This window comes from Pyrgilauda ruficollis, unplaced genomic scaffold (genome assembly GCF_017590135.1).
Source record: "Pyrgilauda ruficollis isolate IOZ18807 unplaced genomic scaffold, ASM1759013v1 scaffold170, whole genome shotgun sequence".
NCBI classification, from domain to species: Eukaryota; Metazoa; Chordata; class Aves; order Passeriformes; family Passeridae; genus Pyrgilauda; species Pyrgilauda ruficollis.
The window spans coordinates 689,968-703,725 of record NW_024515876.1 but is presented as its reverse complement, the minus strand read 5'-3'; the positions used below and the strand labels follow the sequence as shown (position 1 = coordinate 703,725).

The 13,758-nt window shown below is 39.6% G+C and overlaps 1 protein-coding gene across 1 annotated transcript; it reads left to right on the top strand.

The window, feature by feature from the left end:
* The first annotated feature begins 276 nt into the window (after window positions 1–276).
* SMAD2 (SMAD family member 2) lies at window positions 277–12,045 on the top strand. Its single transcript, XM_041464130.1, has 6 exons — window positions 277–347; window positions 1,931–1,984; window positions 3,053–3,265; window positions 5,101–5,238; window positions 5,395–5,539; window positions 10,010–12,045. The coding sequence occupies exons 1-6, from the start codon at window positions 338–340 to the stop codon at window positions 10,131–10,133; spliced, it is 684 nt and encodes a 227-aa protein (XP_041320064.1). The 5' UTR covers window positions 277–337; the 3' UTR covers window positions 10,134–12,045.
* The last annotated feature ends 1,713 nt before the right edge of the window (window positions 12,046–13,758 follow it).

Sequence of the window (13,758 nt, the reverse complement as noted above, 5' to 3'; positions counted from 1 at the left end):
AAACAGAACAAACAAGGATTCTGGTATTTATATAATGTATTTCAGCAACTGACTGACATACAAAAGAAGATACATTTTACATACCAATAAGGCAGGTAACATGTTTGAAGTCCTACTGTAAGGAAAAAGGGCCAGCAAAATGACATTCAGTGTTCAGGTAGGTGTAACAGAGCTCGTGAAGATGTCATGACAAAATGCACAAGACTTAGATCTTACAGAAGTTTGCCAAGTCATTTTACAAATTGGTTGATTTTTCTTTTTTTTTTAATAAGAAACACCTCCTCCAGGATATATCAGTGAAGATGGAGAAACAAGTGACCAGCAGCTGAACCAAAGCATGGATACAGGTAACATTTATTTTTCATCACTTTCAAGACTTTGTATTGCTAGCTGTGATCCCTCTGCATAGGAGCATGAATTCAACCCAAAAGATGATTGCAGTTTTCCTCTGTAAAACCTGGTGTTTTATGCCTAAAATACCACTTTCAGTCTTTAATGAACAAAACAGTTTTTTCCCAGGGAAATGCTCTTAAAACATTCTGTGACATATTAAGTGTATTACATTTGTTCTGTAACAGAAGCATCCAGGTCTAATTAAGACTTCTCCAGAAACCCTTAAAATAGATCTGAATAGCTAATTGGTTTCTACCATTCCCCGGAAAATAGGTTCACTGAAGCACAACGTCTGTTGGCCTAAACAAGGTATAGACAGTCTGTGTTCTGAGAACCAGTCTCTAACTCTGACAAACTTACCACTTCTGCCATGTTTCAAATTAATTCTTTTGTGGAATATTCTGTGGCACATTGTGCCTTTGTATGTAAGGGTTTCTAGATAATGTGGTTGACCTTAGACTTGGACAAAGCACAGTTAATGTGCTGGGTTAGAACCTCCTGCTGTGTGTTGGCAGACTTGAGTGTGCTTGGTTAGCTAATGTTAGCAACCATTTTCAGTAAGTTGGAATCCGCTGCACCAGTTTCTGTAAGAACTGCAATATTTTCCCATTATGTGACAATAAATACCTTAATTAAAACAGCCTGACATCAGCAGTCACTGTAGGAATGTTTCTGTGAAAGCCTTTCTGTATTTTGCCACATTGTGTGCAAATTGTGTTGGAGAGTTCATGTTTTTATGAGTGTTTAAATTCCTCCTTCTGGGAAAGAATTATTTCCTCAAATGAGGAAATCTAGCTTGCTCTTTTCTGGCAATCATAGAATCATAAACTATAGAATGGTTTGGGATAAAAGGGACCTTAGAGACCGTCTCTTTCCACCAGGGACACCTTCCACTACCCCATGTTGCTCCCAGCCCTGTCCAGCCTGGCCTTGGACACTTCCAGGTACGGAGCAGTCACAGCTTCTCTGGGAAACCAGTGCCAGGGCCTCACCATCCTCAGCATAAAGATTTTTTTTCCCAATATCTAATCTAAATCTCTCCTCTTTCAGTTTGAAGCCTTTCCCTCTTGTCCTGTCACTACCTGCTCTTGTAAACAGTCCCTTTCCAACTTTCCTGAAGGCTCCCTTCAGATACTGGAAGGTCTTTTCCAAGATAAACCTTTTCCTGTGAGAACAGAGAGGCAATGTCTTGCTTGTCTCATCAGCTCTTTCTTACCTGTTTTTTTACTGAATTTGGGAAGTCACTACCTTCTTACTGGAGAAGTGCATAAATAAGGTTGAGAGTGTGCACGAACTGGCAGAGTTCTGCCAAATACAATGCTAAGTTAATTGAGTCTTTACAAGGAGGGGTGGGTACCCAGAAGTCTGGAAGATTGAATGAAATCCTAATTCAGAGTAAGTGTATGATATTGCAGAAAACTGAGATTCCTTGCTCTGAAAAACTTCAGTGAAAACCTGATGTAGATAATGGTTATGCCTACTGATCTGAAATAAGAAAAACCATTTGCTCTGAAACCTGTCTGTCTTGCTTCAACAGGATCTCCAGCAGAGCTGTCTCCTAGTAGTCTTTCTCCAGTTAATCATAGCCTGGGTAAGCTGGAAATACTTACAATTATTTCTCCATGTGTAGTGACTCTTCATTATATATGTAATTACTTTAAAAGTGAAAATGTGCTGTAAGAAATTAAGAGCTATATTAAGAGGTCACTGTTGTGTTGGCTTCGTGATGTTAAGCATAATGGGGCTGGGTTAATCACTTTTTAACAATTACTCTAGTTCTGTACCTGTTGAGCTTGTAGCAAAGAGAAAGAGTGATATCTCTGTGTGTGCAGGAACAGCATTTATAAAATGAATAGTTTAAAAGGATGTTTGCCTCTCTGTAATGCTGCCCAGACTTGCTGTCTCCCTTGTGTGTGTGTTCTGCTGCTCTTCTCATGTGCTGTTTCACCTGTAACCACAGCACAGTTGTTGCTCCCAGATTAGTAGCCCACCTGCTTTGATCCAGTGCTGTTGTTGTGTGTCTGTATAAGTGCCACAGGAAGATCAGATTGCCATGGGTTTGTTTAAGGAATGATGACAGGATGTGACAGGAAAATGCAGAACGCTGAGTAAGTAATTAGGGTAGGTAAAGGGGAAGCAGTGAAGAAAAAAACTGAAGATACACAGGGAAGATTCTCTAGTAGGGGACAATAAAGTAGCTTAGAACTACCTTTATCTAAAGAAACATTGTAATACAAAAGAACATGATTTTCATGTTATTTTTTTTTTTTCATTTTTCTTCAGTGTTTGATAGTTTAATCTTTTCTTTAATGCTGCCAAAATATTTGCAAGCTACAGAAAAGGCAACAGGAATGTCTCAATGTCTGGCGCTCAGAGCACCATTAGCTTAATCATTTTGCTGAGCAAAATGCAAGTACTGAACTAAATGAGCTGTGGTCAGATTAGATCATCCCTTCTTCCCCTCCTCCTTCCCTTGTGTGGAAGATTGAATTCCATTCTATTTACTGAAGTAGGTAAAAAGGACAGCAAGCAAAATATAGTTTGAGTAGTTTGAGGAGGCTACTGCTGTCATTTCTGGGAGAGATAAATAGCAGGGTAGATCAATCTACTTTCAGCCTCAAAATCTGTGTTAAGTTTGGTTTTTAAAATTTTTTTTTAGACTTGCAACCAGTTACTTACTCGGAGCCTGCGTTTTGGTGTTCAATAGCATATTATGAGTTGAATCAAAGAGTGGGAGAAACCTTCCATGCGTCTCAGCCTTCCCTGACTGTAGATGGCTTTACAGATCCATCAAATTCAGAGCGATTTTGTCTAGGTCTGCTTTCCAATGTAAACAGAAATGCTACAGTGGAAATGACAAGGCGACATATAGGTAAAGATCTCTGATCTTTTAACTATTTAATTTCATTTTGTCGGTTAAATTACCTGCAATGACCCAGGTAGGATGTGTGTTGGGTTCCTTTCACCCTTGTGCAGCCAGCCATCAGCCGTATCTCTCAGGGCTTGTCAAGGATAGTTTGGTCTCTCTGGCTGAGAACAGAAGTGGAAAGACACAGAGTCACTGCTTCTGAAATTAGGGAGAAACATAGCAGCTTCTGCTGCTGAAGCCAGTTTGAACTGGGAAGAGAGGTAGTGATGGCTGGAGCTGAAAGGAGCTGCTTTTCCTCACTCAGTAGCCCCATAGCTGGTGGCAGCTGCAGTCACACAGCTGTCACGCTCAGGGCAGCACAGGAGGAAGCCACTCTACTGTGTGGCACTCCTGTGGCTCACATTGCTGTTCTTGCCTTCTGGAAAATGATGGTGCACCAAAGCATCCCAGGGGGCAGATTTGTGGCTCCTGGCATCCTCAGTGGGCCACTCTGCCCTGGGCAGCATTTATATTCAGAATTGCTTGTAATTGAAATCTAAGCTTTAATTACCAAATATTCCCATGTTGCTTAGTTTATTCTAGTTTATAAAATGCAGAACGGACACTGATAGATGAAATTCTGAATTCTTTTCTGAAATGGGAAAAGCTGCTATTGCAGACCCATTGTTTTGATGTGATTAGGGTTTTCTCTGTAATGGTTAATCAAAAATGTTGTTTTCCACAATGCAGTGTCTTGACTTTGGGTTCTTCAGTAAACTACCTTATTTTTTTTGGTCTGGATACTTTCATTAGCAACATTTACAAGTTTGTGGGGTTTTTTAAATTTTTTTTGTTTTTGTTTTTGTTTTTTGGTTTTTTTTGTTTGTTTTTATTTGCAGTAAATTTTCAACCTCTTCTGTAGAACTGACTCCTTTTATGCCAAGTCCAAATGCCAAATCCAAATGCTTGTCTAATAAAATTTTAGATGTGCAGAAACCCAGGCTGTGCCTGTGCTGACTGGTCAAAATGATCAATGATGAGGAAAAGCAAAAAATGTCATGAGCTCTTACTCTTTAATAGAGGGAGCTTACATTTTGTTTGAAAAATGGTTTTAACTAAAAAGGCGAATGGAAACTGTGGCCTCTAAAGTATCTGTTAATTATAAATAGTTCTCTCTGGGAGATCAATTGCACATTATTTACTTTCTGCTAGAAATACACCATGCAGATTTGTTTTCCACTCAGAGAGACAGAACAAAGTAACAGTTTAAAGGTGGAAAATTGAGATTTTTTTTTTTTCAGGTTTTTGGGGGTTTTTTTTTTTTTTTTTTTTTTTTGTTTTTTTTTTTTTTTTTTTTTTTTTTTGTAATAGGGCTAAATGAAGTCATATTGTTTTTGTTAAAGCAGCACAGGGGTATGCAGTGGGTTGTGAAATAGTGTGGGTGTATGTAAGCAGAGAGTGTTGCAGTGGTGATCTTGTGTTTTCTCTTTTTACCATAGTGGCCTGTGCTGCTTCACATACAATGCTTTAATATTAGCACAAGTTTTAATTCTGTTTTTATGAACACTGCTTCTGAGCTTGGATTTGGTTACAAGCCATTATATGGCTGGAAAAGGCTCTTTCACTTTCGACCAAAAATTATTCTGCTTTTCCTTCATATATTGCACATTCATGGAAGAAAAATGCAATTTAATCGTGTTCTGCCCCTTCTACAGCTGTCAGCAGTGAGGTTGTGTAGGTAATTGATTTCTGTTTGTGTTGTAAAGAAAAACCTTGGCCTTCTCTGAAAAATAAACCCCCTTGTTCCCTAATCTGCTTGTGTCATACCATAACTAGAGTTCCTTTGGATTTTACTACAGGCAGGGGAGTGCGTCTGTATTACATTGGCGGAGAAGTTTTTGCCGAGTGCCTGAGTGATAGCGCGATCTTCGTTCAGAGCCCCAACTGCAATCAAAGATACGGCTGGCATCCTGCAACTGTGTGCAAAATTCCTCCAGGTTAGTGGCCTACCAGAGGTCTCGTGGGAAAATACCCAGTGCATGTGCTCACTTAAAGACGTTTGCTTTCCTTTTTTGTAATTCCTTCATAGATTCAGGCTTCTGTGTAGCAAATGCAAGTGTATTCACTGACTGTACCTTTTTGACTCTTTATAGGATGCAATCTAAAAATCTTCAATAACCAAGAATTTGCTGCTCTTCTGGCTCAATCTGTGAATCAGGGCTTTGAAGCAGTTTATCAGCTTACTAGAATGTGTACCATAAGAATGAGCTTTGTTAAAGGATGGGGGGCTGAATACAGGTAAGAAAAAAACCTTCTTTGTTCTTAAATTTAGAGTTAATAGTTTTTGTTCTTTCACTAGTATGCCATTTCTGTCTGTCTTGAAAGCCATACATACACACTTCTTGCTGCTATTGTGGAAGTGCTGTCTGCAAATTGAACCCATATTTTCCTTTTTTCACCCCCTCAGCTATGGAACTGCTAAGTTGCAAAGTCCATAAACTGATTTTAGTGTTGCATTGAAGCCAACTGTTGAGCAAGGAATGTCGTCAAAGTTCCTTTCCCTTCCTCAGTCCTGCTGGCTTGCACGTTGTGGTGAAATCCATGCCATCATCTCAGAGTTCCACAGTTTGTGCTGTGAGATTATGTGCTGTGTGTTAGACTTGCAACTGTCTCTGTCCTGTTCTGCATGTAGCATGAGTGCCTTAGGCTGTGGTGCAGGATGGGGTTGGTGATGCCCAACGGAGACTTGCAGTGCCTCTTGCAGAATGGAATAGCTGGAGAGCGTCTAAGGGATGGCAAATATTTTGGAACTTGCGCTGGAAAAAGCTTTGCAGGAGTAAGATGACTGTGTTTATGTAGTAAAACTTCTAAAAACAGTTCTTTGAGTGGAAAGAAATAGCATTCTATCTGCTTTTGAATGGATTCCAATTGTGTTCTCTATTAGCACAAATGAAGAGTGGTAGTTGAGGACAGTGCCTGTTTTTAATGCAGTATGGAAATTCAAGAACAAAAGGAATTGACTTCTAACTGAGCAAGTTCTAAAGATTTCATTATTTTGGAGAGCTAGACCTGTGGTTTTAAACAAATATCTTAAACCTCTCTAGAAACTGTCCACTGAAAAATGAAGTCTGACATGTCAATACCCTAATGCAATACATAATGATTTTTTAAAAGCCATATAATTTCTGAAATTGAATAATGGTGTGTAGGCTCCATCTGGGTTGATTCCTTTATCTGCTCTTGAAATACATACATGTAAATAGCAGTGTCAGTATGTGGGGGAGGTTTCTCAGCTAAATGAAGCCAATTTTGTAGTAGTCTAATGAGATGAAATGAGAAATTTGAGTAATGGAATAAATTGGTACCTCTTTGTTAGGAAGAGGTGCACAAGAAAAAAATCTGGCTCAGGTTTAAAGAGCTATTGGATTGGCTCTGAAGGAGTATGTATACACTTAAGCATAATTAAATACAACATTCAAATCTGAGCAGAAGAAAGGCTTAATCAGTCAGATTATATAGAGGCATTTTGAAGTGAGTGTAAGTGCTGGTTTAAAACTGTGAGGAGGCTTTTGTTAAAGTTCTTAGTAGAGAGAATGTTGGTGGTTGGTCTATAAACTGTTTGTAGACCATAGGATTGAAAAAGCTGCAGTGGTAGCACTGCCAAAACAGCACAAAAACTGGTTACTGACTCATACTGAACTAATTTCTTTGCACCTCTCTTTAAGATGATGCTAATAAATTACTGATACACAAAGCTTGTAAATATGCTGCAGTTGGGATTAGAGCAAGAAGAGGTGGCTGCAATGACACAACCTTGAATTTAAGTTAATATAGCCTGACTTGTTGAAATGGATCAGGAAACACTGTAAACCCCATCACTTGTTAAAACATCTGTGCTTCATTATTTTGTGAAAAAACCATTTCTCTTAGAACAGTTTTAGGCAAAGGCAAAGCATTACTTGCATTTTAAGCATATGTGCATAAATGTGCAGGTACAGCAAGGTGATATGTTTTATAGGCTTGGTAGACACAATACCTAACAAAGCTTTTTGCTTTGTTTACATGTTGGCCCAAATTGGGCATGGTGGAAGTTCTGATCACCAGTCAAATGTTCATGTTAGCACAGGAACTATCCAGGTCCAGGATCATCTTCTAAAGAAAGATCAGCAGGGGTAATTAGTAATCTTTGAACTGGAAATCTTTGGGTTGAAGAAGCTGAGTTTTTAGCTTTAAGGTAGTTGCCCAGTGACTGTCACTATTTTACCAGTTTTTACCAGCGTGGTGCAAAGGGAGGATTGTTGAACAGAACCAGTTGTAAAATTTTGAGGAATTGTGTTGTGAAACACATTGCAGGAGAGTTGGCAGTGGTGGAACAATGAACTTCCTTCTTTGGGAGAGGATTCAAGAGTAAATGGAACTATATTTCCTGTGGTTTAGATTTGTTTTTCTGTTGTATCACTTTGTTATGGCATAGGCATTTGGGGCTAAGATAACTGTTTTGTAGAGTGCTGAAAGAGCACAGACCCCAGCTGCTGTCTTCTAGAAAATGTGAAACTTTTGAAATCAATCTTCAGTGTCTTAATCTTTCTGCCTTTTCAGTTCCTCTGTTTATATAAACAGATTTCCTTGAAGCAAAGGCCTGCAGTGCCAACAGTAAAAACGAAGGAGCTCAGTTTGTGTCTGACTAATCTGCTGCCTTTGAATCTTGGGATAGCTGGAATTACTATGAAAAACTGGCTTAGCAACCATAGTCTTGCCAGTCTGGTTAGGGAAAACTCCCATGCCTAGAGAGGGTACAGTGAAATAGGATTTCTCAGGCAGAGTTTGTTTTGTCCAATACTGATTTCTTTACTTTGGAGATGAGAAGGAAGATGTTTGAATAACAGATCGGGGAAACAAAGGTACATGGGAGAGAGAATAAAGCTTTTATGGTTGTCAGTCCTTCAGCTTTACTGAAATTTGCTATATGGTGTTTAAATAAAGGCTTCTATTGCGGAAAATTATAGGCAAGTTAGTATAAAAGACAAGGGAAACCCAATTTCTGCTTCAGTTGTTTGTGTGAGGATGTTGTAGTACAAAACACATGTAGAAGTGTAAGATTACAGGAAATCAGAGATAAAGTTTGGTGTTCCTTTGAGATACCATCAGTTAACTCAGTATAACCACACACTGTGTTTTGATACAGTGTTTCTGACATCTACCAATTTCCTTGTAAATTTATCATGTAGTTAACTCCAAAAAGCCAGAGCTTATGATCACCATAGCACTGTGGTGTTTTCCACACTGACAGTGCAGAGCCAAGGGTTTCTATTCCATATTTCTCAGTAGTTGTCTACAAAACTCTAATCCAGTTATACATGCAGAGCCAAGGGTTTCTATTCCATATTTCTCAGTAGTTGTCTACAAAACTCAAATCCAGTTATACATGCAGACCCTTGAAAGGTTGAGATACAGCTGCACACAGTTGTTTGTGGTGTGAGCACTGCATCACCTGGACAACCTTTGCTTCTAAACTTCTTTTTAGAAGTAAGGCTCTTAGTGTGTGGCACTTGAAGAAAATGCTTGTGTTATTATTCTCCAGGATGAAATATTCTTCATGTATTATGGACAAGCATGTAATTATTGATTTGTCTTACATATGTGAAGTGGAGTTCTGGGACTTTTTTTTTTTTTCTGGAAAAAGTTTAGTAACAGTTATGGTAATGGTTACAGATTTCAATCGCTGTGTACTAGATATGGATGGAAACATATTTAATCATATGATGCAGAATTTTGTGGCAGCTGAACCTGCTTTCTGGCTGTAGTGGGTTGACTCTGGCTAGATTCCAGGCAGCTACCAAAGTAGCTCTCTCACTCCTGTCCACAGCTGGACTGGGGAGAGAAAGTAGAGCAAAATAGTAATGAGATAATGACCAAGAGAGACCCTCACCAAATACCATTTGGGAAAAACAGGCTTGAATCAGAGTTATTGAATGAATTATTGCTAACACAACCAGAGCAAGGTAATGAGCAGTAAAATAAGACCTAAAACACTTTCACCCCTTGCCAGCTCTACCTTCTCCCCCAGCTGCAAAGGGAGGTAGGAATGTGTGTCCTTGTCAGTTCTTCAGGTGTTGTTCCTTCCACTGCTCAGGGACAGAAGTCAGAGTCCTCCCCCTGCTCCAGTGTGGGGTCTCTCCCACAGGAGACAGTTTTACATGAACTTCTCCAGTGTGAGTCCATCCCATGGGCAACAATTCTCCATGAACTGCTGCAATGTGGATCACTCTTCCATGGGGTGCAGTCCTTCAAGGACAGGCTGCTCCAGCATCTCCCCTCTCCACAGGTCTCCCACAGGCTCTCAGGCATCCCCTGCTCTGGTGTGGGCTCCTCCAGGGGCTGCAGGTGCATCTCTGCAACCCTGGTGCCCTCCATGGGCTGCAGGGGAATCTCAGCTCTGGCACCTGGAGCAGCTCCTGCCCCTCCTCCACTGCCCTTTGTGTCTGCAGAGTTGTTCCTCTCACTTGTTCTCACCCCTGCTCTTCTGTGCCCACAATTAAAACTGGGCAAAAACCTAATTTTTTTCTTAACTCTGTTATCCCGGAGGCATCACCATTCCTAAGTGGCCCAGCCTTGACCAGCAGGATGTCCATCTTCAGAGCTGCCAAAGGATATCTCTGCCAGACATGAAGGAAGCTTGTGGCAGCTTCTGACAGAAGTCTCCTCTGCTACCAAAACCTGGTGACACCAACCCCATGGAGTGACTTTTCCCTGTTCTTTGTTTTCCAGGCGGCAGACGGTAACAAGCACTCCTTGCTGGATTGAGCTTCACCTGAACGGGCCTCTACAGTGGCTGGACAAAGTATTGACTCAGATGGGCTCCCCTTCAGTTCGCTGCTCCAGCATGTCCTAAAACTCTCCTCTGTCACCAGTGGGCTAAAAATCGAGTCCAGTCAACAGACTTAATATAACAGCTCGTCTGTCGTAGTATTTGTGTGTGGTCCCCATGAACTGTTTACTATCTAAAAAGGATTTTTAAAAAGGAAAAAAAAAAAAAAAAAAAAAAAAAGAAAAAGAAAAAAAAAAAAAAAAAAAGAAAAAGAAAAAAAAAAGAAAGGAAAAGAAAAAAGAAAAAACAGCACTTGAGGTCTCATCAGTTAAAGCACCTTGTGGATTCTGTTTCCTATACTCTGATACTAGATGAAAATTTAGTGTATAGAAAAGCCTTCTTCAGAAAGAAGGGACAGTTCTAAAGACTCTTTAATGGTGTTTTTTATTGGGTATATAATTGAGTGTCCTAATGGTTATCAATAACATGAATAGCTAAGTATATATACGGATAATGTATCATGATCTCAAATATCACAGTATTGTGCTGTTCTACATTTTAGTTCCCATAAATAGTAATTTTGGTTTTTTGATTGGGGCAAGTATCTCATGAAATTCCAAGACTGTGCTCCCTTATTCTTTTATATTTTTTTAATATAAGCAGGTTTTCAAGTTGTCCTAAACATAAAAACACTTTCCTTGTAGAAAAGCTGAATTTTTTGCTGTGTTCTTAAAGAGAAAGTCCCTCCATTGGAAGGGAAAGAAATGTCTTGAGATTCATCTGTGAAGTCTTAAGATACTTTATTTACTTAATGGGGCCTAAAATGAATTCATATTATAAATTCTGAGTGTCCATCACACTAGCAGTCTACTTTTTGATACCCATTTGAGTTGATGCATCTGTTGCCAGCAGTATTGCCGGCAGTGGTGTAATTTGGGACTTTTTTGTACCTTGGATCATTGAAATGAGTGATTTTTTTCTCATGGACTGAGAATTTACCATGGCTTTGGATATTGGATTAAGTGCACAAGATTATTGGCTTACCCCTTACATCTGTATTTTTTTTTTCATTTAATAAGTCTTACCCCCTATCATGTGTTTTTTTTTTTCATTTTTTCATATGTCACTAAGAATAATGGGGTTTAGTTTTCAAAGCCGTATACCTTGAAAAATTATTTCCCAGGGTAAGCTAGACTCTTTGTTTAGGTTTTAAATAGATGCAGCTTCTTAACATATTTCAGTAACAGAATTTAAATTTCTTATCTGAGTCGCTTTTATAGTTTACTTACACACCAGATCATACGCATTCATTATGTCATAATGGGCCTTGTTATTAAAAGTAGTTGCTTCTGCAAAACCTCTAGAATAGTGGTTGCTGAGGTATGACCAGCAAAGGAGGACTTCTAGGTTCTTTGTAACAGTGCATGTTATTGTGAACCCTTGGACACTACAGCTGCACCATATTAAAAATATTCTGAAATATATTCTACAAATAAGTCTGGGTTGGGGCTGGGTTGGGAAACTGTATAGAAGGGTTATTCTGACTTGAAAAATACACATCTTACTAACAATCTTGTGATCTAGCTGTCTGTCATTCTTTTGTTATTGTGGCAGTAGCAGGATTGCCTTTGTCTGTTTTTTTCCATTGTTTCATCAATTACACTAGTTCTGTACTTTGTAAGTACAGCTAGTGATAACTTAGCTTTGAGAACAAAAATGTGGCCAGTGTTACAGCTTTTAATCACTTGACTGAATTGATGATAGTGATGGATATTTTTATGCCATAATGACTAGGGCATAGAAGCAATACCAAAAATCAAGCCTTGAGAAAATGGGCCAGACACCTTTCAAAAATTGGCAAAGCAGTTACCAGTTTGTGCTAGTTTTACCAGTAGACTAATGTATTGGTAGAACTTGTGGACCTAAGAGATAAGCTTCATGCGTGTTGCATTTGCCTAATATGTGAATACACTAATAAAAGTTTTAATTCTCAAAATGGCCGTTTGTTTTTTTTTTAATTAATTGCTGCCTATATTTTTTCATCGAAGATTAGGAGTTACCCTTATCCACCCAGTTAAATGGTACAAGTGTTCTGCATGTGGTGGGTGGAAAGCAGAGTTTAGATCCTAATACCACTTTCCATGCAGCTGTTGTGGAGGTTCTGGATCTGTGTGTGTTTGGTGGTACAGACTCCTGCTCCTGATGGAGTTTATTAAAGCAGTTGTTTTTTCCCTGCCACAATCAAATTGCATCCTGCTATCTCAGGTGTTTACTTTCACCTGTGAGATGGACAAGATCAACTTGTCTGGGTCAGAGTTAGGTTTTTGAGCAGGTTGCAGCTTGAGTCAGTTGGGTGGCCTAATTCTGTGGTCTCCTTGCTGTGGATTTCTGAATGTGCCTTTCACCTGTGGCAGTGTTAGTTGCTTTGCCTTGAACACTGTAGTCACCTTGACTCTGCCTCTTCTTGGGGTGGGCACTTCCAAGGAGAGTGCCATTCCCTGCAGACACTGCCTGTGGTGCAGAGCCTTTCTGGTCTGTGTTGAAGCCCCTGTTTTTGACTTCTGCTGGTACCACTGAAATGTTCTCCTGCCATTGCTGTTCCAGCCACAGCTTAGAGGCACAAGGGAGCTTATCTGTGTTTGTAATGTTTACTCATCTGTGTTTCATTTAAGTGCCTTTGGCAGTTCTTGACTAACTTTAACCTACCCCTTAATCCAGTGCCTTTCTGACTTATCCCACTGCTGTTCTGCTCTCCTTCAAAATCATGCAGATGACTGCAGCATTTTAGTGCAGAATACCTGTGGTACATAAGGAATGTGACTTTTTCCCTCTCCTCTTCTGCCAGTCAAAGTACTGATGTCCAAATACAAATAAAAAGTGATTTTTTTTTTTTTTCAATTAGGCTATTTTGCAAAATAAAACCTAGCAAGCAGGGAGTACTCAAGTGGAGATGCTTTCAGTAAAGTGTGGGGATCCAGCTGCTTACATGTATCACAGAGCTGAAAAAACTGTACAAACTTTGTATTGACTTTAATTCCATGAGCTGGGGTTCTGATCTCTCTTGTCACTAGCCCTGTGTGAGCTTGATTTTCATAGTATTGCCAAAGCCAAGTAATCCAGCACCAGGTGGTTAATGTAAACGTCCAAACCTAAAAATTATTTTTGAGTTGCCTTTTGGCAGCTTGGAGCCACAGAGTTGACTTTTCAGAACCCTTCCTCCAAAGAAAAACTTGATTTCGTTGTCGCAGGGCTGAGGCTTTGATAACCATGTGGAATGCCTGGATTTTTACAGCTTTAAACTGTGAGAATTGGTAGTAGAGTGTCATCATCTCTGCATGTTTCCCCTTCTTTTTGCACTTGGCTCCTCTCTAGGTGGCAAGATTCCTGCAATAGGCATTCCCTACTCATATTTCAGCATTTTATGTGGAGTCCTTGGATTTCAGGTGGTGTTACACAAATCTGGAGCACCATGAGACCTGTGGTGTTCTCTTGTTTTTATTCAGGACATTGTGTTTAACCAGATCTTAACCTCCTTGAGACCAATTGCAGGCGAGGAGAGTAAATAATTTAACTTCAGACACCATATAAAATTGACAGGGAGAGGTAAAATCTGAATTTGGCTGTCTGGTAGCAAAGGCTGTTGGCAGAGGAGCATGTTTTAAGTGCATGATGTAAATATAAATGTCTGCCTTAAGAGGTTCTCCAGTGC